At 51.0% G+C, this 23,457-nt stretch overlaps 5 protein-coding genes across 5 annotated transcripts; 3 read left to right on the top strand and 2 right to left on the bottom strand.

Moving 5' to 3' along the window:
• The first annotated feature begins 6,457 nt into the window (after positions 1-6,457).
• BO86DRAFT_202984 (uncharacterized protein) lies at positions 6,458-7,485 on the top strand. The gene has a single exon (XM_025666760.1). The coding sequence runs from the start codon at positions 6,603-6,605 to the stop codon at positions 7,302-7,304; it is 702 nt and encodes a 233-aa protein (XP_025523853.1). The 5' UTR covers positions 6,458-6,602; the 3' UTR covers positions 7,305-7,485.
• A 5,952-nt stretch (positions 7,486-13,437) lies between these two features.
• On the top strand, positions 13,438-15,013 carry BO86DRAFT_202963 (C2H2-type zinc finger protein). The gene is made up of 3 exons (XM_025666759.1): positions 13,438-14,109; positions 14,195-14,682; positions 14,745-15,013. Exons 1-3 carry the CDS (start codon positions 13,637-13,639, stop codon positions 14,861-14,863), a joined length of 1,080 nt encoding a protein of 359 aa, XP_025523852.1. The 5' UTR covers positions 13,438-13,636; the 3' UTR covers positions 14,864-15,013.
• Positions 15,014-16,388: 1,375 nt separating this feature from the next.
• Positions 16,389-19,804, bottom strand: BO86DRAFT_450691 (telomere length regulation TEL2 family protein; the record flags this gene model as incomplete). The annotated part of the gene is made up of 6 exons (XM_025676810.1): positions 16,389-16,985; positions 17,053-17,763; positions 17,815-18,358; positions 18,409-18,495; positions 18,555-18,899; positions 18,949-19,804. 6 exons carry the CDS (start codon positions 19,802-19,804, stop codon positions 16,523-16,525), a joined length of 3,006 nt encoding a protein of 1,001 aa, XP_025523851.1. The 3' UTR covers positions 16,389-16,522.
• Positions 19,805-20,190: 386 nt separating this feature from the next.
• On the top strand, positions 20,191-21,892 carry BO86DRAFT_392234 (NEDD8-activating protein UBA3). The gene is made up of 6 exons (XM_025672762.1): positions 20,191-20,243; positions 20,296-20,397; positions 20,447-20,452; positions 20,510-20,589; positions 20,647-20,943; positions 21,046-21,892. Exons 1-6 carry the CDS (start codon positions 20,215-20,217, stop codon positions 21,795-21,797), a joined length of 1,266 nt encoding a protein of 421 aa, XP_025523850.1. The 5' UTR covers positions 20,191-20,214; the 3' UTR covers positions 21,798-21,892.
• A 54-nt stretch (positions 21,893-21,946) lies between these two features.
• On the bottom strand, positions 21,947-23,457 carry BO86DRAFT_392232 (DNA-directed RNA polymerase core subunit RPC40). Its single transcript, XM_025672761.1, has 3 exons — positions 23,378-23,457; positions 23,205-23,309; positions 21,947-23,117 (listed from the first exon to the last, which is right to left on the bottom strand). The coding sequence occupies exons 1-3, from the start codon at positions 23,420-23,422 to the stop codon at positions 22,143-22,145; spliced, it is 1,125 nt and encodes a 374-aa protein (XP_025523849.1). The 5' UTR covers positions 23,423-23,457; the 3' UTR covers positions 21,947-22,142.

Raw genomic sequence — 23,457 nt, 5'->3', positions numbered from 1 at the left:
CCCGCTTCCCATTTCCGCAGGTGATATCATGGGCAATAACTCTCTCTCCCACCCACTGTGTGTCTCCCCAAAGTTCCCAGCCAACCAACCGGAAGAGCCACAATTAGCCTCTTGGAGGATAGTGCTAGCATGGATGTTGTTCTTGTGAAGAGAAGATAGTGGAGCCCGAAAGAATAGCGGTTCAGGTGTGTTGGCTGGCGGGCGGGCGGGCGCGGTCGAGTTCTGAATTGCTTGGCTGAATCCCCGACAGGCAAAAGACAAAAAAGAAAAACTGGACCGGCGTGTTTCAGGTGGTCACTAGTCCTGTAACCCTGAGAGGGAGAAAACAAACCACAACTTGTGGCTGTTGAATTCTTAAGGACTGCCACACAGGGATTTGTTTTCTGTATGGTTCACAATGGGGCCTTGCGGGGAGGGGGGGGAAAAGAAGGTGGTCTCTGATGGAGCCCGACTCTCTTTCACCACACCTTTCTTTTTTGAGTTACGGACTTAATTGTCAGTTTTTGGGTGGTTTAGAGCTTCGCAGTCACTGAATTAGAGTTGTGACTTCGGGGCTGGGTTTCTCGGTCAAAAAGTATGTCTTCGGCATTGAGCGACTGACAGTTTTTACCGCCCCAGTCATGGTAGGTCCCAAGCAAAATAAGCCTCTCCTCGTCTTACTTGTGTGTGTTGACCTGATGATGATAATAGTGATGAGAGTCTTATTTGAAATGTTTGCATAATGACCACTAGTTAGTCTCCTCCCCCCCCCCCCCCTCAGTTGAAAGTCACTAAATAGCCCTGCGCTGATTAGCTACCCTATAATCCATCACAAATATAACCAAGGAAAAATCCGAGGGTGAAAAAGAAAAACACAAACAATAACACTTAAAAAAACCCTTGCACCAAAAAAAGCAAAGCATATCCCTGAGCAGGAATAGCGCAGGGCTCCGCTCCCCGGGCTCAAAGCAGAATAGCGTGGGATGGAAATGTGCACGCGTCAGCTTGTGGAGTGGGGCATCGAGTCTGATTGGGCCATCTGTCGGAGCCAAGCTCGGCTATCGACTATCTGCCGTCCCCCGGGCTGCGTTAGCATGCTCTCCCTGCTTTTGGTCTAGCGCAGGGATTTGGAGATGGATTTTCTTTTAGTCTTCTTTTCTTTTTCCCTTGAAGTTTCCTTTGTCGTCCCAATAGCGTTCTGCTCGCGCGGGTTTGCTGTTCTCTTCGCAGGTGGCTTGCTTTTTTTTTTTTCTCTTTTTCTTTTTTTTTTTCTTTTTCTTCTTTGAGGGGAGCGTGATCGCACAGTTACGGAGTACTCTAAATGTGTGCGGGAGTGACTTGAGGTGCTTTACTTTTGGAGCCGCCCCGCTGGTGGTGATGTTGAATCTGATGTTGCCACCGGGCTTTCCGCTTCATTCCGCGGGAAAGTATGATTTGTACGAGTTTGCCCGCACAAATGTGTTGAGAGTATTGCTGAGGCTGCGGAATAACAGTATACATGTAACTAGCTAGACACAGTGCAGTGCACCTGCAGGATTCAGCTTCCGTCTTCCTCATGGACTACGGTGATCTACCGGAGTCCCAGGCCAATGAGGAAGAACATGTATACTTGATTTCATGGATCTTTTCCAGCTACAGTCCCTGTACTGTACCTCCAACTGCCTTCCCCTGCTTCAAGGGCAACCCAAGAGTACGGAGGTCTTCCAACCAGTGACTACTCCGTATACCCCGGTCTAAAGTTAACCCAAGTCTCCGTCTCCGACCGACCCGGGAAGGGGAAGGGTACTGTCAGAGATTCCAGCCATGGGACCGCCAAAAGGGAAGCTAATCCTGCCACACTACGGGAACGAACCAGATAATGAGAATGATGGTTCACTCCATATCCCGGAGAAGCGGAGACCATGTGTTGGTGCTTTTTACACATAGTTCGGAGGGCTCCGCCTCCATCAACTGCTTAGTTGATTTGACCCTTATCCTGATTGGTAGATGCTACCAAACCTATCCAAATTTCTGGACATTTGACCAAAGTTTGAGAGGAGAACGCTACACCTAAAACCGCAAAAGAACATCGATGGAAAGTTCAATCGAGGTTCGATTTCTCTTGGCACGCGTGACCTCTCCCTCTCTCTCTGGATCCCGAACGTCTGGGAAAAGGGAAAAAAAAAGGGATTTGCCCCTGCAGGACATCCACACTTGGTGATTGAGTTTTCTTTCCCCTTAGGAGATGCTCTTGACTGTGCTTTGGAGGAGCAGTAAAGCTAATGGATGATGGGGCTGGTTGACTGGCTGGCTGGATGGTTTCTCGGCTGAATGCCGAGAGATATAACCTACCTACTGTCACTCTGATGAACTACCGACCACAAGGAACATACCTACTATGGCACTGTGCTAGAACAACAGAGCCACCGTCATGCCTAGTTAGTACTCATACGAGTATACTCAAACCATTCCCCATCATTTATCCTTCTTCATTCTACTCTCATCCTACCGTACACTTGTCCTGCACATCCCAGACCCAACCACTTTGATACTATGAGTATACCCGCACATGCAAAGTCCACTAACTTACAATCTACATCCCTCCCCGTCCCCTTGAACGCCATCATGTTAATCACCGACGATCTGCCGTTCGGTGGGATCCTGCCAAGAATAAGAAAAAGGGGCCCCGTGCAGATTTGACAGATTGTTTAAAATCCCTTTTTTTTTTTCTTGGGGTTCCCTTTTCGTACAGTACCCTTCACAGGTTCCTTTTCCCCTGACCAAGTGCGTGCGAGCTCAACAGGTGGAGTCCATCAAGATTTTTATGGTGCGCTTCGTTTCAGAATTCTCCTGTGTAGTTCAACAAATCCCTCTTCGCTGTCAACCGGGTCCCAGAGCTGAAAACACCCCCCGAAAAGGAAAGTTGTGTCAGTGTGAAGTTCATTCCATTTCCTCCCGCGATGGCAGACTTCCTGTTCCTGAATTCTGGCAAGACAGTTTTGGCGCCTTGGCTATGATCGAGACCCGGGCAGAGGATGAGGTTCCAGATCATTGGGCGATGGGGCTGTCAGTCTTCACTAGGGCAGCCCCCGTACTGCCGATCTTGGTCACTCATGCACTACGAGTAGTATGTTTGGTTCCCAGGATGTGTGCGAGAGTGATCTTCGATCGCTATCGACGGGTTTGTCTCTGATTACTAGGGTTTATCGATAGCCAACACTATAATAAACTCTAAGTAAGTACTGTACCTGGTTTTACGAGTAGGTATATCAATAGTTAGATTTATCGCAGTGGCGTACGTAGCCTTGCAATTGCAGCACCACACCGTCACCACTGCATCACTCAGGGAAATCTATAGACTGACCGTCTGCTCCAGAGGGGTTCGTTCCAGCCAGCCGGCCATCTGCCATATCCCAATCCCAATTTGCCAAGACTCTGCCGCCAGCTCGGCTTCAATCTAGTATCTACACATGGGCCACCCCCTCCGTCTCCCCCCGTGGACAGCGATAGCAGTAATACTTATTACGGTTACTGTGTGAATATGTTTAAAAGGGGTCGGGGAAGTTCATGAGCCTTCTATTTCTCTCCCGCGTGTAAGTGAAGGCTTCCGCTGTTTAAAATTAGAAGCCAAGATAACTTAGTTGGTAGAGTGAGTGTGTGTGCCGTGCATGTTTAATCTCGCTTCTGCTGCCAGGACAATAAGGTACTGTACAGTACTCCTAGTATCTGGTGGAGATACTCAGAAGTTTGAGGGTAACAGAGTCCGGTGCTTCCGCGAGGAAAATGCCCGAGTCTGTTATGCAGTGTAGTTATCTTGGTTGTCGTTCAGGCTTGTAGGCAACACAGCGACGAAGCAGGCAAATACTGGACAAGCAAGTAACTACTACTGTAGGAACAAAAGAACGGAGTAGACAGACCATAGTGCAAGCATGCATGCGTGCATACATACACAAGAGAAAGCCACAATGCAGGCAGATGGTGTCGCTAGCCGCGCCACCAACATCAACAATGCATCAATAGATCAATCACCCTTAGAGGCTGAGTACTGATCCTAAGTAGCTGGAGCAGAAGGGAAAGTCAGTCGGTAGAGCTGACCTGCAAATAAGGAAGGCAGAGCGGGTGCAGTGGACGGGTGGCAGATCCACTCCCTACATCTATCTTCCCGTGCTAAAGTAAAGTTAGAGTGACGACTCGGGAACAAACACCACTGCACAAAAAGCCAACCACTTAAAATTTAGTACGTACAGTACACTGGCAAACTGATCCCTCACCCAGAAGAGGATTAGTACAGTAGTCTTTTCAAGATTCCCCACCGGGTTACTCGATTGGGACTCCCCGCTATTGGGGGGGGGAACCTGGAGGACTCCTCCTTGAGGGAGAGAGGGGCACACTCAGCAGTCAGCTTAAACTGAAAGTGGGTATGTGGCTTGAACTTGATGACTGGGTGACCGTTTATGGAGCCCAGGTTACGCGTTTTGGGGGAGATGATGTGCCGTGTCAAACCTAACACTTTAAATTGGCACAGAAAAGAATTGGCCCTGGAGGGGCTTCCCGGGGGATGCTGTGGGTGTGTGAGAGAAATCCACCCACTCCAGCTACTCCACTGGGCACACCCCCAGCTCTACCTATTCCGGTAATCTACGAGCTGCCAAGATAGGCTTAGATCCAATCCCTGCAATGAGGGCGAACCTAAAGGGTTTAGTCAGGATAACTGAGTGCCTGTGGTGGTGAAGATTGGGGGGTGGGGGAGGATGGATGGATGGTAGTCGGACGATGTGATGTTTTTGTGATGGGAATTGTCAGTCTACAGAGTTAGGTTTATTCGTCCGTTCCCCTCTTGCCTCCCCCGGCAGCGGGTAAAGGAGGGGAAAAGGAGATCGAGTCGATAAAGGAGGGGAAAAGAGACGCCTAACAGACAGACGGGCAGGAAGAAAAGCGGTGAAGCTGGCAGGCGAGCGCAAAGAAGGAAGCACGGGGTCCGCGCTGGAAAAAGCGGATCCGGCGGTCAAAAGACAAATCAGCATGAGTTGGTATACAGCCACCGATTCATTCCATCGAATAGTGCACAGTAGGTGCTGCACTATCACTTTCCAGCAGAGATTCATCACCACTAAATGGAGTACAATGTTACCGAGTACATCACACTGCAATCTTCTATTCATTCCTTCGGCCCAAGCATTGAGACACTCAGGGCTCGAAGGATGCCGAGTCCAGTCAGTAAGAAATGTCGGGGGCGGGTTGACTCCTACCTACGCAATAATGCATTTCCGCTTGGACCTCCTCATCCATGCCGCATACCTGCTGCGATTTCGGCTCTCCTGTTCTGGGCAACCCAGCATTGCAATTCCGCGCGCTCGTAGGGAGCCCCTCTATACATCCCACCCTGCCTCACCTCTAACAACAATCCTAGATGCCCAAAGTCCGAGGGCTGAAGTTTAGACATGTAATCATGAGTTGGTAATTCATCGAGTATTTCAAGCCCCTCAGTAATGTACTAGTAGCAGTAGGTAGCTTTACCTCGATGTTACTTTTGGCAATAGGCGTTGAATCGAATGCTTGTTTGGTGCCTCAGGATCGAAAGGATCCAAGTCCACCCGCTAGCCCGGGCCCTGTTTGTTTGTGCAGGCCGAGGACGGAGTTGATGAGCTTGAAGCTCAACCCTCATTGGCTTGGAATTAATAGTCAGGACAGAGGTATGTTCTGTATGTAGTGTGTAATGATGCATTCTATTGGTCAATCATATAGATGAAATACAACAGACGGGGAGGGACAATGGCATGTCAATGGATATCGCACACTCTTGTCAGCCAGGGCTGAAACAATCCCGAGACCTAAAAGGATCTACGAATCGGAGAAGCGATGCTTCTCCTGACTGTATCAGAATGGGCCACCCGAAGGTATCCCCTCCTGGTCTGTGACGCTCACCTACCAAGGCAGCTTTACCGAGGAGGGACGGAATAAGCACACAACAGCCTCACTGATGATGCGTCGCGAGGAGTCCAGAGGCGAAATTCAGGTTCAGAGCTACAGTTTGCCACCGTTTATATTGGAAACTGCAGCCCACCTGTTGCTTGCAATTGTATACCAATGAAAAGGAGCACCTCAAGATGTATACGCAACACCTTTGAGGCTGTGAGCTGATTTCAAACATGCGCTAATTCCGTGCTGTACAGGACGGCATGTCTGGTGGACCAAGGATGGCTTGACCCTTTTGCTCTCTCCTGCTTGCGAAGTTCGGAAATGAGAATCCATGCCCCCAGAGTTGTCTTCGTACTTCTGGTTTGTGCACAAAGCGGAAGGCCCAAGTTCGTTCGACCCCAAAAGAGCTGAGAAAGAGGGGCAGCTTAGCTTCATGCTGTCAGCCAAGCTTGGCCTAGTTAGTTCCCCGTAGTAGCGACTTAGACTATTGATTCACGTCTTTTTGGAGCTTGGAGCATGGAGTCTCAAAGACCCGAGCCTGTGGTGATGGTTCTCGGAACAAGGTTAGTCCCTGCTTCTTGTCTCGGCAAGAAGTTCACTTAATCTCGTGAGGGAGTTCTGGAGGATGTTTCCATTCATCTTGCTCTCCGCTCCTCCAAGAACCACTAGTTGGTGATCCATGGTCCAGAACTCGAGCGCAGTGGTCTGAAATCTTTGGCAATCGCATGGCTGGCCTCGTGCTTCGTACCAAAAGCCGGGTGGGGAATTTTCCTTCCCCCTCCCCGACCCACGTTCCGTCGCCGCTGTCTCCATGCGCCCACATCAGTGGCTCCCTGACTATGCACCTGCTCTATCCGGTATGTCGAGACTTTCAAGGTTCGCTCTTCCATGGTCCCAGTTTTTCTTGCCAAGTCTCGATTCCTTTTTGGGAGGGTTCGGTCTTCTACCCGTCCAATTTGCTGCTTCTTCGTGCATTCTGTATCCCACTCATTGAGTCCGTCCAACGAAGAACCGCTTGCTTAAGAAAAAAATTGCGTACAGAAAAAAATATCCCTCGAGTCCTTTTCCCAACTCTAATCACGAAGGTGAACCGAGCAAGCGTGGTTATACCCTCCAGGCAAAGAAAGCCCTTAACCACCGTTCATGGGTGCGTGCCCCCTCTTTCTGCATATCTGATAGTTGGACTGCAGTGGAACCTTCATCTATTCTCCCGTGCGCGCGATTTGAGGTTGGGGGAGGGGGATGGGGAACGGGGGGCAAGAAAAGGTAAGGAATGTGTGGATGGATCTTGCACCGCTGCATGTGGTCACTCTACAGCCGTGCGAAATGGGAATGATTCCCCTGTCGCTCAGTCCCCTGTTAGGCCATTGTCCTTGGATCTTTTCCCTGGTCAAATCACCTTGCCGACCAGCCCATCCCATCAGTAGGGTTCAGTCAAACCTAAAGCGATGAAGCTAGTCCCGAGCGATAGCCAGCTGTACCTATCATATTGATCCTCCTTGCGATCGTCCCAACTTTGTTTTTCCTTTTTAAGTTTCTTTCTGATGCTCTATGTGTAGCTAGAGCAGCCACCGACTACCCAGGTCAAAAAATGGGCGAACAATAAATAAAAAAAAAAACGCCCCAGCCGAGCGGTTGCAGAAAGTGGGCGTCCGTCAATCCTGCACCCGAGCATCCACCTTGACATCTCCCTAGCCTTGTGGGTTTAGTTCATGATGGTGGATGCTGGGATTGTCGACGGGGTGGCCTGTGAGGAGGAGGAGGTAGTGCTGGTGCTGGTGGTGCTGGATGGAGGTTGGGTTGAGTACGCTCTCGGGAACCTGCCCATGTGTCCATCTCCGGTACCGGTACCGGTACCTGTGTGATCGACTCTATACAGGTTCATCCGGAGCCATATGGCAAGAGGGGAGAGCTGAAAGTCAATCGACAATACCCCAGACAAAGAGCTTGTCAATCAGTTGATCTGTTGACACCAGATCCCAAGTGTTCGATCAAAGTCTCGTTTCTTTTTCACGAGGTAACGATCGCAGCTTCATCAAATTATGAGCGAAACTCGGATGTTGAGGTCATTGATCCTTTGTTCGACTTGGGCATTCCCCCATCCTATGCACGTAATTGGGTTGGGGTTCAAGGACAGTTCCAACTCCGCGCTCACTTTTCGCCTCCTTATCCCGCTTGCCCCAATCGCTAATATTGAATCGTGGTGGGGGAGAGGGGGGCAAGAGGTATCTATTCTAACACGTTAGTTAATGCTAGTTAGTCATTTCTCTATTTTCCCATTCTACCACACCGGTGGGACACCGCGTAAACAAACTGGAGATTTTTTTATTGCGTGTGATGTGTTCGAACCTCCCGAGTCGTCACTTGGCCTGGTTGCTAAAGTGAAGTTCCCCGATTCCGTGCCGCTAGCGTTAGGAGAGACGGGCTGGTCTCTTCCGTGCTCTGACGTCGGTGTGGAGGGGATCCGGTCAAATAGTGCGACCATTTAGGACAATGCAATTTAAAGATCTCTGAATAGTCCGATTCAGATTAGTGTCCAGAACCACAATCGGAGTCGAGCGCGGAAAAGCAGGAAAATAAGAAATCAGGATTATAGAAAAACAAAACAACGCTATATCAATATCCGCCCCATATCGACTGTCCCCTCATATGTAATAACCTAACTTATCTGCCACCTGAACTGTGCTTTATCCTAGAGAAGCAAAAGCAGAAATCAAAATAGTCTCAAATGGATTCAGACATACATACCTGAGCTACTAGGCAATAAAGGTAGAAGATAGAGAGGCAATGCCAGTCCCATCATCCCATGTCATCAGACAAGCCTTGAACCGAGGGACTGGCGGGTCAGACCATGGAAATCATCCCGCTAACGTGGCTGCGATCTGAATCGCAACATGGTTTGCGCCTGCCTACTTTTGAAGCACACACATCTTCACATACTACCGATTAAACTAGGTCTCATGTTCAATGTCATCTCATTATTTTATATTAAATTGACGCAACTTCAAATTACCGACAGCGACCGGCTGAAACCGCATCCCTGTGTCCCTGCGATTGGTAATTCGAGCGCATGATTGCTTTTTAATATCGGATCAATTGCTCGAAGAGACCCTGCCGATGCGATGCTTCACCTCCACGATGATGTTGATAACGGCGGTTGATGCTCAATGTTCCCGTCCTGGTCATTATCCATCTTCAAGGTGGGGGCCTCGTTGGCCACTAGCCATCGCGTAAGGCTTGAGCTTCTTATTTGTATGACGCTGACAACAGCTTCATTCCGAAGGAGCCTCCGACTCCTTCATCACCGCTTGCGCATTGAGACACCCACCTACATTGACCCCTTCGCCGCGGGAGGAGAAAGAGGATGAGGAGGAGGAGGAGGAGGAGGAGGAGGAGGAAGAGGAGGAGGAGGCAAGGATCGCAAAGTTACTCCGTACTCAAATGAAATGCACGCGAGCGCCATCTCTGCAGAATGCGGAAAATGGATGAATTCCCGATTTCATGCTGAAGCCATGTCGTCATTCTGCATTGGGGGCCTCATTCATTTCTACTGTAACACCATCATCATCAGCACCATCATCATCATACCCAGTGCAGTCATCTGGTGGTTTTAGTCACGGCCCTCAATAACCACGGAAATGTATTAGACTCGCTTGCATGCATAGTTCATGGATCGCGGCACATCATCGTCATCGTCATCGTCAACCGTTGACCGATGACAGCCTTGGGGGATCCCCCGCCCACCTCCCAGCCTTTTCCGATGTGTGTGATGGATGGAGGGGAAAATGCAGCTTCACCTCATAGATCCCGGCTCACGCTGAGCGATGTGAATGGCTCTGTCTGCTGCCGAGCTCTCAAGAACAAATTTCGCACGCGCATTGCATTACTGCACATCCAGTACTCTTTGTACATACATCAGTAATCACCTTCTGCGGCGGGGTTATCTGACTACTGCGCTTTCGCGGTAGATGCATCGAATTAAGACTGCCCGAGTCAGTCCTACATAGTAAATGACCAATATACCATTGAACTATTGCATCTGGTTCCGCTCAGTCCCCGAGGGGAATCCTTCACCCATACCGCCTCCTGGACACCACCACCACCACCACTACTGACATACTACAAGCCCACAGCAGCCCGCAGCAGCGTTCTCCGAGAAGGCCAAGTCATCATCACCACCACCACCACCACCACCCTCACCACCGCAACCCTAGATGGGCCAATCACCCTGCCCCAACTCGGAGACTTTGGAGGTCTTGGCCGCTTTCTTGCGTAACATGTTCTGTGCAAGATGGCGTGGATGGAATGCCACCATTGGACGCGCACACCTATCAACTTCTACAGTTACAGTTAAGGGGGAGGGGAGGAAGTCCATCTGCCCATTCTTTGGCTGTGATGTGTTTGAAGAGTGCAACTGCGAACCTTCTTCTCGAATCCCCTTCTGGAGTGCTTCCATATCATATCGATCGACTTAATCGTGCTGTAATATTACCGGCCACCGTAGTGTATCCCGCTGTCACATCTCAAGATTACCAGAATCAAAAACGGCAAAAGCATGAGAGATATATGGGGGAACCGACAGCAAAAAAGGGACAGGCGATGGATGATTCAATCAGATTCAGCAGAGGCCATACTCAGTAAGAATAGTTGGTACGTAGGGGTGGGGGGAGGGGGGAGGGGAGCAGAAGAAGGCTTGGTCCACACAGGTACATTACAGTACGCTTGGGAACAATTTTTTTTTATCAACCATCTTATTGTCCAGCAGAGTGAGTGAGTGACCTTTCTCCCCCACGGAACGGGTGTACCCTTTGACGTATCTTTGTGATCTGCCACTTTCCCCGCTACCTTGAAACACACACTCCAAGGGCTCAAGGCGAACCTTGGTCGCTGCATCAGTGCATCTAAGCTTAACTCTTGGCGCTGCCTGCCCTCCTGTAATTTTGGGTCTGTTCCCAATTCCATCCATGCTTCAGCTGCCCCTAAACCCTTTTCATGCCTTCCCTGGTACCCACGCTCTGCTGTTTTGGTGCTGGTCTTCTCTTCCCAACATTGGTTATTGGACTACTTTGTATAGACACGGCACAAACCCCTCCTCTCTCCACTTACCTTCGATGTCCTCCCCTAAGTGAACCTACCACTCTGGGTAAGGTCTGTCGGCTCAATGCCGCCGCCCCTTATGATGACTTGAACGAGACACAGTGAATGGAGCGTTATTGCCGCACTTGCCAGCCTGCCACATACGCTACGTGCAGACATCAGAAGAGAAAGTATGGATGGATGGATTATGGAGTTAGAGTACGTACCTCGCTCGGGGACGGGGACGGGGACGGTGACTAAACCACCAGACACACACAGTGTCCGGTACCTGAATTGAAGACTCCATACTACACGCCATTCCCTTTTACTCTAATGCTTTGCTTTTGCTTTGCTTGCTACTTGTTGCTTTTGGGTTGTCTCTTTTCGTGATGTCAAAATATCCATGCTTTTTGATTTCTCCCTTCTACTTTTACTTCTGCACAGTAGAGAAACTCCACCACCTTTGCCTTTCCTTCCCTTCTCCCCCCCCTCCCATTTCCACTCTTCATCTTTTGCCTCCTTTTTGCTTTTGCCCTTTTGGTCATTGACTTTTCATTTTGCCCTCTCTTTTGCCTTGTGGCTGTAGTAGTCGCCTTCCCGCGTCAACCCTCATTTTATATGGGCACTTATTGTAATTGCCTGTCTCATGTGCGTGTACGAAGGAAGGAGTATACTAACTTAGAAAGTTCTCACTGCCTATCTACCACCCTGACGGTACTCACGAATAGACTAAACCGAGCTACTACAGTTCTAAGTATGCAGATTCGAGACACTGATTGAGATTTACAGATTACATCCCCAAAAACAGGTTACAGGACTGTGGAAAAGCAAAAGCTTACCACAGTCTTAAAAAGTAGTAATCATCTTTTCTTCTACCGTATTTGCGTACGTGCATTGACACACATGAGTGTGGTACCTCCCCCCCTTCCCCTTCTCAATGCCGGAGTTTCAGATCTTTTGCCGCTACCCCTGCTTTCTTCATCACTTGTTTGTTCTTTCTGGTAACAAATTTCAAGATCCTACATAGTAGTTTTGAACGTGATCTCATCATACTCCCTAACGCTGGGCGTGCGATTGGTTTTGCGTGCTCCGTATGAATTGATGAATGTATGTAGTCTTCTTAAAACTCGGGGAAAGGGGAGGGGGGGAAGGCGTAATTGACGCGTGTTTCGAATGAGGGTGTTTTGCTGCATTGTGTTTCGTTGGATTGTTTTGGAGGAGGGACTCGGGAGGGTTGATGCCCGGGTATCAGATTTACTCGGGCGAGTAGCCAACGAGAGATGCTCTGCGCCATGCCACCGACTGACTACCCTCTCTCTCTCCGCCATCCAATACAAAAATAGAAATCTATGAACGCTAAGGTTGAAGAAGGAGAGAGCGAGATTTGAACTGAAGTGTAGGTTAGATTTGAGAAAGATCTCTTAGTCATGAGCGATGTAGAGAGAGGAAAGGAGAAACAAGAACCAAAAAAAGAACCAAGATGGAAATTCACAGATTAGGAAAAACAAAAATTGGTCGAAAGAGGAAAAGGCGAAAAATGGAACATGATTGGAAGTAGAAAAAGCAGAGGGAAAGAAAAAAAGGACAAAACAGAAAAAGGCAATGAGAAGTTGCAAAAAGGAAAGTCGAGAGGGACCAAAAACAAAAAATCATTAATTTCTTTTCTTTTTCTGTTTCTTCTTTGCCTTTTTGGCTCTTCTCCACCCCCCTCTCCCCTCTCCTCTCCCGCTCAAAAAGATCCCAAAAGAAAATGAGAAGAAAAAAAAGAAAACAAAAATCCAGGGAAAAGAAAAATAAGGAAGACCCATCCATAACCTTGAGAGTCACCCGAGGAACTGGTTCCCATTTGGAAATTTCCCTTTTCCCACTTTTCCCTCTACTGTCTCCGTAGTAAGTGAACTAAACTAAATACTAAACTAATTTCTGCCACTACGACTAGCACTAATTCATTGCTTTTTCTCTTTTGGCACATATGATTCTCAATGTCTTTATTTTTATTTTAACCCATATTATTATTTTTTTTTTTTCAACATTTCAACATTTCAACATTGGTGCCGTTTCGAAGCCTAAGAGGCCCAAAGGAACGATCTGCAACCGTCCCCGACGGGACGTCGTCAGTGGCACTAAACCCATCACCAACACGGCAACGCCAGGGCTTCCTTTCGTCCCTGCGGTCCATCCTCATGCTGAGATCCTGTATTTGTTCATAAGCTTCGCCGATCCCCTTCGGGCCCTTCCCCAGACTGTCTTTCCTTCTTCCTATCTGTCGGGTCCTCGATTATAATATTCATATTCCTGTCTCTGTCTCTGTCTCTGTCTCTGTCTCAGTCTCAGAACCAAATATCTCCTCGACTATTTACACAGCTGCCTCCCCCTGCGCATCTTTCTTCCATTCTATACATCAAAGCGCGGATCCCTTCCTACCAGCTACCGTTTCCTCTTCCAACACATTACTCTTCTTGTGTTGATCATCTTTCATCCTCGATTATCTATACCTGATCTTCCTGATTCACCTTTCCTCCTTCCTTCCTTCCTTCCTTCCAACCAAATCGCTCGCGCGCAGTTGCTTGCTCTCGGTTTGTTGTGTCCCTACCTTCCTAGGGATACTCCGATCGTCACCGTCAACCACGCTACCTCTCTCCAACAATCAGCGTCCGCTACGCGCGATCACCCACTATTCTCCATGACGATGGTCATTGAAAACCAAAACCGCCAATACGGCGGGATGGGCTTCGATAGTGTCTATCAACACAACATCCACCACACCCCTCCTCAATTCACCGATCCATGGGCCGCCGCTCAAACAACCTCCCACTCCAACCCTCCCGTATATGCGACAGCCCTGGCACCCAGCCCGATTGGCCTCAACCATGTCAAGCAGGAAGAAGTGAGCCGCCCGGCGGCGATGTCGATGTCATATTCTAGCATCCCCGTTTCCGCTCCGTCCATGGTTGCCGGAAGCAACTATTCCACTGCCACTGCCACAAGCTACCCCGGACCGGAGATGATGGGATTGTCGCACGATATCCCACGCACATCGTTCGAGCACGCTCCCGCCTACACCACAGCTTCCCCCATGACCAGCTATGCGCCAGCCAGCTATGCACCTTTGAGCTACGCTCCCCACATGCACCAAGACCGACGGATATCCCATGCGTAAGATGACCCTCCAATGCGCAGCTGCTCAGATCGCCTGGAATGAGGAAACGAATATATGCTTACAGTCATTTTTGCTTCACAGTGATGCTCGCGTCAGTCAATCGCATCCTGCTTCCGCCCCGACTTTCGGTGACGCTCTGGATGCCAGCCGGGGAATGGTCGCGCTTAGCCAGGATTTGACGCCCCGCAACATCTACGGCCCTCGCAGTGCGCGAGGCTCTGGCGACTCCTATGGCTTCCCCTCAACTCACTCTTCGGGATCTTCGATCTCCTCCGCTAGCAACTACCCCTACTACAGTGCCTCAGTGGCATCTGTGGAATCTTCGGTTACCGATTATAGCTCGACCACCTCGGAATCCTACGAGAACGGTCATTTGTCGCGGACCCTTCCGCGCCCATCGAACCTTTTGACGGGAAGCGCACCTCCCGGACCCCAGTCGATGATGAGTCAGTTTAGCTCCAAGATGCCGTCCAACACACAGAAGAAGCACAAGTGCAAGGTGTGTGACAAGCGGTTCACCCGCCCGTCGTCGCTTCAGACCCATATGTATAGCCACACTGGCGAAAAGCGTAAGTTCCAGACCGAATCTGTCGAACGTGGTTTTCTGTGAAACTAACAGCATGGGATCTAGCATTTGCATGTGACGTGGAAGGCTGTGGTCGCCACTTTTCGGTTGTCTCCAACCTGCGCCGACACAAGAAGGTTCACAAAGGAGAAAAGGAGGGCGGATCCGGCGACGACGAGGAGTAAATCTAGGGACCCTCCTCGTCCACGTCGAACGCCTCTCTCAGCCCTCTCACAGCGAAGAGGGGCGAATTCAACATTTCATCTCTACGTCGCGCGATGATCACATTGTGCGACGCGGCCTGTCTCAATGATGGGGCCTCCTCCTTTGTACAACAGCATCATTTCCTTCACCATTTTTCTCTTCCCGACTCGCCCGACGTGGCTGAGTGTTGATACCCCGTTTATATTTTCTCTTTTTTACTGTTTATTTCCTCTGTTATATCTTTTCCCTTCTATCTTATATCCCCAAGGACAAGCAGGACATGGTACAACGGCTTGGGTGGGTTGTTCGTGATGTCTTGAATACCCAGAGTTATGACCATAGAGGTACCGGTTGTTTTGTCTTCATTATCTTTTTTTTTTTTGTTTCCTTTGTCATCTCTGTTAGACTGGGGAGTTGGTCATTTTTTTTCTCTACATCTGGCATGATTTCTTACTCCGATACCAAGTGGGAAGTGGTTGATTTGTTGCGCGTTTCCAGGGCATGATATGAAATGCGGGAGGAAATGTTCACACAGCAGGGCTGTTTGACCGGGTTCGGATTTGTTTTCTCTTTGTCTTTTGCCTGCCTTTTTCATACGGCTGTCTGTCCTCTATCATGACATGTTGGGACTTGACAATGGGGTTTATCTGGAATTCTTCGACGGGGGTTACCTTACAGAAAGGCGGCGCACTCTTCCAGTGTTTTGACATGCGAGTGCTTGGCTGATATATACCCTGTTGCAACTTGGGCGGAGCATGGATTGGGCAATGGCAGGTGGTTTTGCATTTTTTTTTTTTGCCTTTTTAGTTTCACTTTCCTTTGTCATGGTTCAGATTTGGTTGAAACATATACATTTAGAGACACAAGCAACAGTGTCACCCACGGTCGCTACATACATTAATTGTCTAATAAAGATTTGACATCAACTTTTGCATTTTGTGTTAAGCTCAAGTATAGCTCTGAGGGTAAGAATGGTAGATGTGTTGTTGGAGTACTAGTAGTTCTGTCCATTGGGTGTGCCGTGCTGTGCTCTATGCGCTTTCAGGTTCTGGGTTGCAAGGCTACATCCGGCACTTTGTTTTGGCTGGGTTGCTTGCTTGAAAAGCCCATCGAAAACTTGAACATCCCATTGCTATTTCCCTTTCAGAGAAGGCATTCTACCTAATATTATCTTCCCATTCCCCCGAGCTTTTAGGTTCCCCAACCCGAGAAAAGTCAAGTGGAAAGTAAGTAAGGAACCAAAACCCACCCACCACCACTGCCGCCACCCGCAACGCTCAAACTCCCTCCCCCCTCTTTGCGCCTCATTTTCATGCACGGCCCACTCTCCTCTAAACTGACCTACCCTTACCTTACCCCCCCTGGGAGTTGCCTTACAGGCTACAGGCTACAGCTACTGCTACAGCACGATAGACTCTTCCCGCGTGCGCCAGACAAACCATTTTCCTTTTCGCAACTATCCACTTGTTGTGGTTTGTATCAGTCTTAGTGCACCAGGAAAGGGGGGCGTATTGGATCTTAATGTGATGCAGTGGGTATATATGGTACATGCCTGCGCGAAACAGCAACATATCCGTCCCCAGATCAGCATCTCTGTGCTATGCACTGAATAAAGCTAAAGCTTAAAACTAAAACTAAAGCTAATATCGGAACCCCGGGTTCACGCCCATCAGCCGCCCCTGATATCTCTCCATAACCTCCCCCAGCTTCACCATCACGCCCGCAGCCAACGTCCGCACCTGCTCGCGGGGATCGCTCGTGTCTTGCACGGCGGGCGTCCGGTCGAAGACCTCCCCGACCCAGTCGCGGAGCTCGACGACCTGCGTCGCAAACACGGTGACGAGTCGCTCTTCGCCGGTCGTGCCGGCGGCGACGTTCAGATCGACGACGGCCAGGAAGAGCGAGAGGAGGGCGGAGAGGATGCTTGGGTCTTCGGCCAGAGGGCGGCCGTGGAGTGAGAGCAAGAATGTCAGGGTTTCTCCCGTCAGGTTGGGCAGGTACGGCGTGTGGGGGCCCATGGTTGAGAGGACGAGGGTCAGCGTTTGGATGAACAGGCACAGGAGATGCGGCACGTAGAAGGGATTGTACGCGGGAGCAGTGGATCTAGCACGCAGAGAAAAGAAGTTAGTGTGCCCCCAAGGTTCCACGCTGGAGATGGGGAAGGGCTTACGAGCCGAACTGCATCATCATCATTTCGAAACGCCCCTTGAGGGGATAGAAGAACCCTTGTGCCAACACCTTGTACAGATCCTTGACAGTCGACTTCTGCCGCTGCGCTTCACGTTGCTGGCGTCTCTTTTCGACCTCCATGCGCGAAGAGAAAGTGCGCACCTTGAGGGCGCTGGGTCCGGACAGAGAGTCTTCCGCATGAGCTGCGAGCGGCTCTAGCGAAGCGCGCGCCATTGATTTGGTCAGGCCCGCGATGGGTGACTCTGTCGAGTAGAAGGCTTCCAGGCTGCTGGGTAGCTTCTTCGATGGGAAAGAGGCATCTGGCATGGCTGGAAGACCTAGGGTTTTTGCATCGGCTTCGCCGTTACCAGCTAGCTCGCGAGCACTTAGGCCGAGCGCGGTCAGTACAGCAGAGCGCTGCGGTTGAGAAAGGTCTCCGTCGAAGAATAGCGCTGCGAACCAGTGACCCATTTTCAGTGGCTGAGAGACGATCAACGCGATCATGCTTTGGAGCTGGTACTCGTGGAACTTGGGAAGCTTCCCCTGTTCCTGCAGGCTTACAACCACAAGAGCCAGCTCTTCGATATTCTCAGCAAGCTCGGTCCCGAATCCAGTCTTGCGTCGTATCAGGGAAGGGGCGGTGGAGACGGCCAATTCGAAACGTTCGACATTCTCGGTGTCTCTTAAGAAGGTGATTAGATCGCGAATGTACCTACAAAACAAATTAGTTGTGTTGTGGTGAGGGCTTGCTTCATGAGCTTACACAGGTGCTGTGGGCTTATTCCGCTGAACCAGTGTCGGATCTTCGTCGTCATCGGAGAAATCCTCATCAGGTTTCTCGTATGGAATAAGATCATCGTCCTCGGGTTCTTCTTCCGAGTCCTCGATCTCTTCGATCGCAACAATCTTGGCCGTTCTTGTGTTGACTTTCTTCGAGGGCGCTGCCCCCTTAATGGTAGAGACATTCTGCGAAGGCATCCGTTGTGTTGACGGCGTGGACCCCTTGAGAAGCTTGATCGGCTCCGGGGATCCTACATTGTCCTGTAACTTGAGCAAGCTCAAATACCACTTTGCTTCATCACTTTCCATTTCTTCAAGGTCAAACTTCATGCCCTTGCCGGCTGGTTCAATCAGTTGCGATATGGCTGTACCTATGAGCATCCCGAGAAAACGCGCTTGCCCAGAAGAGGCTGCCAGACGGTTTGATACCGTGTTGAGGAATATCCCAGACCGACCCACACGCATCACCTCCAGCGGGTCAGTTTGTTGCAGATATCCACAAGTCAGAAGAATAACTTGCGTGTTTGCTGAGATATGTCAGTGAGAGGACTAGACTGGGGGTTCAGGGGCACAGTACCCTCTTGACATCGGATCGGGGCATGTTGAATGTAGAGCTTGTCTCCGGACTGATCGAGGCTCTTAGTAACCAAAGAGACCATCAAATCTCGAAAGCATATGTCAGTCAGTATGGAAGCAGATGGGCTTACTCATGATCTCTCTCACCTGTCGCATGAGCAAAGCTTGCCAGCAGTGCACGGCGTAGCTCGATCGTACGTATGGAGCCGCCCTGGCCTTTCGACAGCCAATCGATAATCTGTGCCTGTACTTGCGGCCTATCCTTCGTGATAAGGGAGCATAAGGCTGCAACAGCGCCAAGCACTTCTTGTGAAACACTCTGTGTCTCACCCAGGATAATTGATGAGAAATGCTTCTTCTCAATGTCTCTGAATATGGCTTCTATGATTGCGATTTGCTCATTCGGTCGCAGATGGTCGAAAAGAGTATAATACTGTTGATAGATCGCTTCGTTTACAAGAAGTCCCAGATAGATTTCCCGCACTAGATGATCTAGAATTCACGTTAACCCTGAAGATAGTCGTAGAGTAGAGCATCTTACCAGTGTACCCAAGACTCAACGACCGCCCGGTCAAAGTAGCCACGGCTTTCCAAGCCCCCTCATTATCAAGAGGCAACTTTGAAGCCATGTGACATATATTTGTGCCGAGCCAGGAAGCATACTTGGGCCCTTCTCCCACCCAGGACAAAGAGCTGACCCCATCGAGGTCTTTAATCAGTGAAATCGCTTCCGCAGCCGTTGAGAGGATCCTACTAGCAGCAACGTGGGAGAGTAATTCCCTCCATGCCGCTTGCTTCTGAGCCGGATTACGATAGAGACCTTCGATATCGGTATACAGACGGTACATTAGATCATTGGGCTCCAGTAGAGCACATATCACTGACAGGATGCCTCTGAGCTGGAGCTGATGGCCCGATGCACTCGCTTCCCGGGCAGATGACCGACAGGCGGTGATGAGAGAGCGAAGCTGGGCCAATAAGCGACTGATACCTGCAACGCTACTTAGACATCTTAAGAAGGCCGCACGTAGCTTGGAGCTCGATCTCGATCTTCGGGACTCCGCGTGGACTGCATCCCAATGATCCGGAAGAGTAACGGTGACCAGAACATTGAGGATCTGCGCTGTTTTGGGACCTGGGACCCGAACGTCAAAGTCGTTCAGCGTCGCTGTCTTACTTGCCGGGTCAAGGATTGCCAGGGCGTGCGCGAGTCGGCCCTGGTCGGGCTTGGACTTCAAGAGCGCTAGTATATCCTCAGGTGACGAGACGTTCCGATTAAGTTCGGATACAATCCGCTTCTCGGGGATGACATCAGGAGACGACGACTCGACAGCAGCTGAGATGAGCGTCTCCTGATCTGGCGTGACCGTTTTCACGACTGTGAGAAGACTGTCCATGTCATGAGTGGATGAAACCGTCGATTCGGTTCGTGGTGTAGACGAGCAAAATTACTCAAGGTGGAAGGAGTTTGTATGGGGGATGTCATGTCACGTGAGGCGGCGTGTTGTATTCGGATTCCGGTTCCTCCAACGATCGAGGATTCAACTCCAACTTGCTTGCCCCTCGTCACCAGCGAACTTCTTGTGGGCTCATCCTCCGCCGTGTTGCACAAACAGCTGCGGAAGATCGGAAGATTTGAAACATAGGCCAGCTATATCATTCAGTTTTGTGTGCAATCCAGCGGTCGGAAAGCACCAGATCAGTTGTATCTCGGCTGTACCGGTGAGATACACGCGCCCCGGAGACCTGGAACATCAGCGGTTCCAGTGTGCCACACTTAGCTTGTTCATAACACCATCTCACCAGAATGGCTGCCATAGACCAAAAGCTTCGATGGTAAAGTTCTTTGAACCGGCGAATCACGAGCACAGATACTGAACTCATCCAGGAAGCACTTGTACAATGTCTTAACGAGGTCCGGCCCATTCAGTGACGAGGACTGGGTCCCTGGACCAGAGACGATAAACACGCTAGAATCATCCAAGGTCTTGTAAGTCTCAGAATTTGTCTGAGATGTTCTGCTCACTAACATGGAGTAGAGTCATGTAAGCTCAGAAACAATCATCAACAACCTGATAAGAGCTGACCGGGACCGTCCATAGAGGTGCTGGAGGCCTAGGATGTGAAATCCTGAAGAACCTGGCCTTATCAGGCTTCAAGGACATTCACGTCATTGACATGGGCAAGTTGCCCTTCATCACCGCACGCGACTTGAACGTCAGCTAATCAACCAGGACAGACACAATTGATATCTCCAACCTCAACCGTCAGTTCTTGTTCCGTCAATCTGACATCGGCAAGCCTAAAGCCGAAGTTGCGGCTGCGTTTGTGGAGAAGCGTGTCAAAGGCGTGAAGATCACCCCCTATGTCGGCAAGATTCAAGACAAAGACGAAGACTACTACATGCAATTCAAGATCGTTGTTTGCGGCCTTGACAGCATCGAAGCCCGACGATGGATCAACTCGACCCTGGTCGGCATGGTTGATTTTGAGAACCCGGAGAGCCTGAAGCCCCTCATCGATGGCGGAACCGAAGGTAAGTGTGTCCCTTGCTTTCTCCCAGACACACACACGCACGCACACACACACACACACACACACACACACACACAGCAGAGGCTCATGGCCAGGAAAACAGGGTTCAAGGGCCAAGCGCGTGTGATTCTGCCGACGCTCTCCTCCTGCATCGAGTGCCAGCTGGACATGCACGCGCCCCGACCGGCGGTGCCGCTATGCACCATCGCCACCATCCCGCGCCAGCCCCAGCACTGCATCGAATGGGCCCATCAGATCGCGTGGCAGGAGCAGCGCAAGGACGACACCTTCGACAGCGACGACCTGGAGCACATCGGCTGGATCTACAATGCGGCGCTGGCGCGGGCCCGCCAGTTCCAGATCCCCGGCGTCACCTTCCAGATGACCCAGGGCGTGGTAAAGAACATCATCCCGGCCATCGCCTCGACCAACGCCGTTATCGCCGCCGCCACCACCTCCGAGGCTCTGAAGATCGCCACCTCGTGCAACCCGTACCTGGAGAACTACATGATGTACGCCGGCGAGGAGGGCGTCTACACGTACACCTTCGAGGCGGAGAAGAAACCCGACTGCCCCGTCTGCGGCAACCTCGCGCGCGCGATGACTGTCGATCCGAACATGACGCTGGAAGCCTTCATCGAGGCGCTGGGCGAGCGACCCGAGGCGCAGCTGAAGAAGCCCAGCATGCGCACGGAGGAGAAGACCCTCTACCAGCGCTTCCCGCCGCAGTTGGAGGAGCAGACCCGGTCCAATCTGAAGCTCAAGCTCAGCGATCTGATCGCGGACGGCCAGGAGATCGCAGTCAGTGACCCGGCCTATACCATCGATTTCCGGTACAGGCTGGATTTCAGCTAAGCCAAGAGTGCACACCATAAGCTGCGGATACGGGAATATATAGTGCAGATGCACACTAGTTTAGCTTTACGAAGAATACACGAATTCTCCAACGATGAGCCATGTCAAGAAGTAGTAGGAGTCAAATCTGCTTTTTCTATCTCAAAGATGTTTCCCTGTCCGGACTCCCGGCAAGTTGTAAAGAAGGTTTGTGTGAACCAACCTTTTTCGTAAAATGTACAAACGCAGAAATAAGAAAGCACAAGACAAGAACAAAAAAGGAGAAATCCAACGCCTGGCCAATGCATTATATAGCTTCAAATCATTTTAGGTGGGGGGAGGAACGGCAACGAGGAACGGCCGAATTTAGCGCGCCAGGTCAACGAGACCCCGCTTCCATCTCGCGCATTTCAGCTTCAGCACCTTCACGCTCTCCAGGAACAGCACGTCGCTGTCGAACTGGCCCACGCTCTCCACGTTGAAGATGAAGTGATCACGGACGCGACCGAGCTTCACCTTGCCCTGGAACTCTTCGTGCCTGAGACATTCGCGGCTGACGGTGTCCTTGAAGGCATCGCGCACGACGGCCTTCATCTCGCCCTCGTGACCCTCGTACCCGCTTCCCTTCTGCGAAGCCTCCTCGCGGGTGACCTGCTCCAGGCCGATGACCCCGGCGGGGAAGCACTTGACGAACTTGCGCGCATCCTCGCCGACGATGGGGCGCAGGATCTTGATGTCGGGCAGGAGACGGTACGAGGCGGTCGCGACGGGGGAAAACTTGGCGTGGTCGGCGCCGATGCCCTTGATGACGTGCAGCTCCATGTCGATCTTCTGGCCGGGGCGCAGCTTGGCGATCAGGATGTCCGGGTTGACGGGCTGAATGGCGGCGTCGTCCACGAAGAACTGGTCCTGCCGACCGACCGGGTGGAAGGTGATGTCCCGGGCGTAGACGTGGGCGTGCTTGTAGAGCTTGCGGGGGTCGTCCTCCCCGTCGGCCGCGTGGGGGTTCTTCTCACACTTGACATCCAGGCGCAGGACGATGGTGTTGAAGTCGCTCGGGGTGCTGCCGCCCTCCGGGTCGTCCTCGGTCGGCTTCTTGAACCACCGCATCCAGTTGATGCCCTCCACGGAGCCCTTGAGGGGGATCAGACCCAGCCGCTGCGCGAGCACCTCGTCCTGGATGACGGAGGTGTTGTTGTGGACGAAGACGAATTCGATGGCGATGCTGGGCACTTCAGCCATGAGGATGCGGCGGAAGGCATTGGCGATCGAGGCGTCGACGCCAACCAGCGAGAAGGAAGCTTCGAATTGCTCGTTCCGGTGGAACTCGACGTTGAAGTTCTATTGGGCGAGGGTTAGATATGTAAGCGCATTGCGCGCAAGAGACGGCTTGGCAGTGAGAGCTGGGCGGAGTTGAGCTTGACATACATCACGGAATTTTTGCAAGTTCCATTCGTGCGACTCGCCAGGCCAGTGACCGGGGAAATCTGTCGAGGCGAAGTTGGAGACGGTTTCGGGATTGATGTCGACAATCTGGGATCGCAATTAGTATAAAAGGTCGGAGAAGCTGTTGGAAGCACGAGCAGAGGAGCCAAACATACCCGTCTGCGTTGGAGTTCCTCCTGCGAAGCGATGAGGGGTGCCATGATGGGCGAGAAAAGTGGGGGAATGAAGAAGGTGA

The sequence above is a fragment of the Aspergillus japonicus genome (genome assembly GCF_003184785.1).
Source record: "Aspergillus japonicus CBS 114.51 unplaced genomic scaffold BO86scaffold_65, whole genome shotgun sequence".
In the NCBI taxonomy this organism is placed as follows: Eukaryota; Fungi; Ascomycota; class Eurotiomycetes; order Eurotiales; family Aspergillaceae; genus Aspergillus; species Aspergillus japonicus.
Note: the sequence above shows the minus strand (reverse complement) of the source record. Positions and strands in the feature narration are given on the sequence as shown.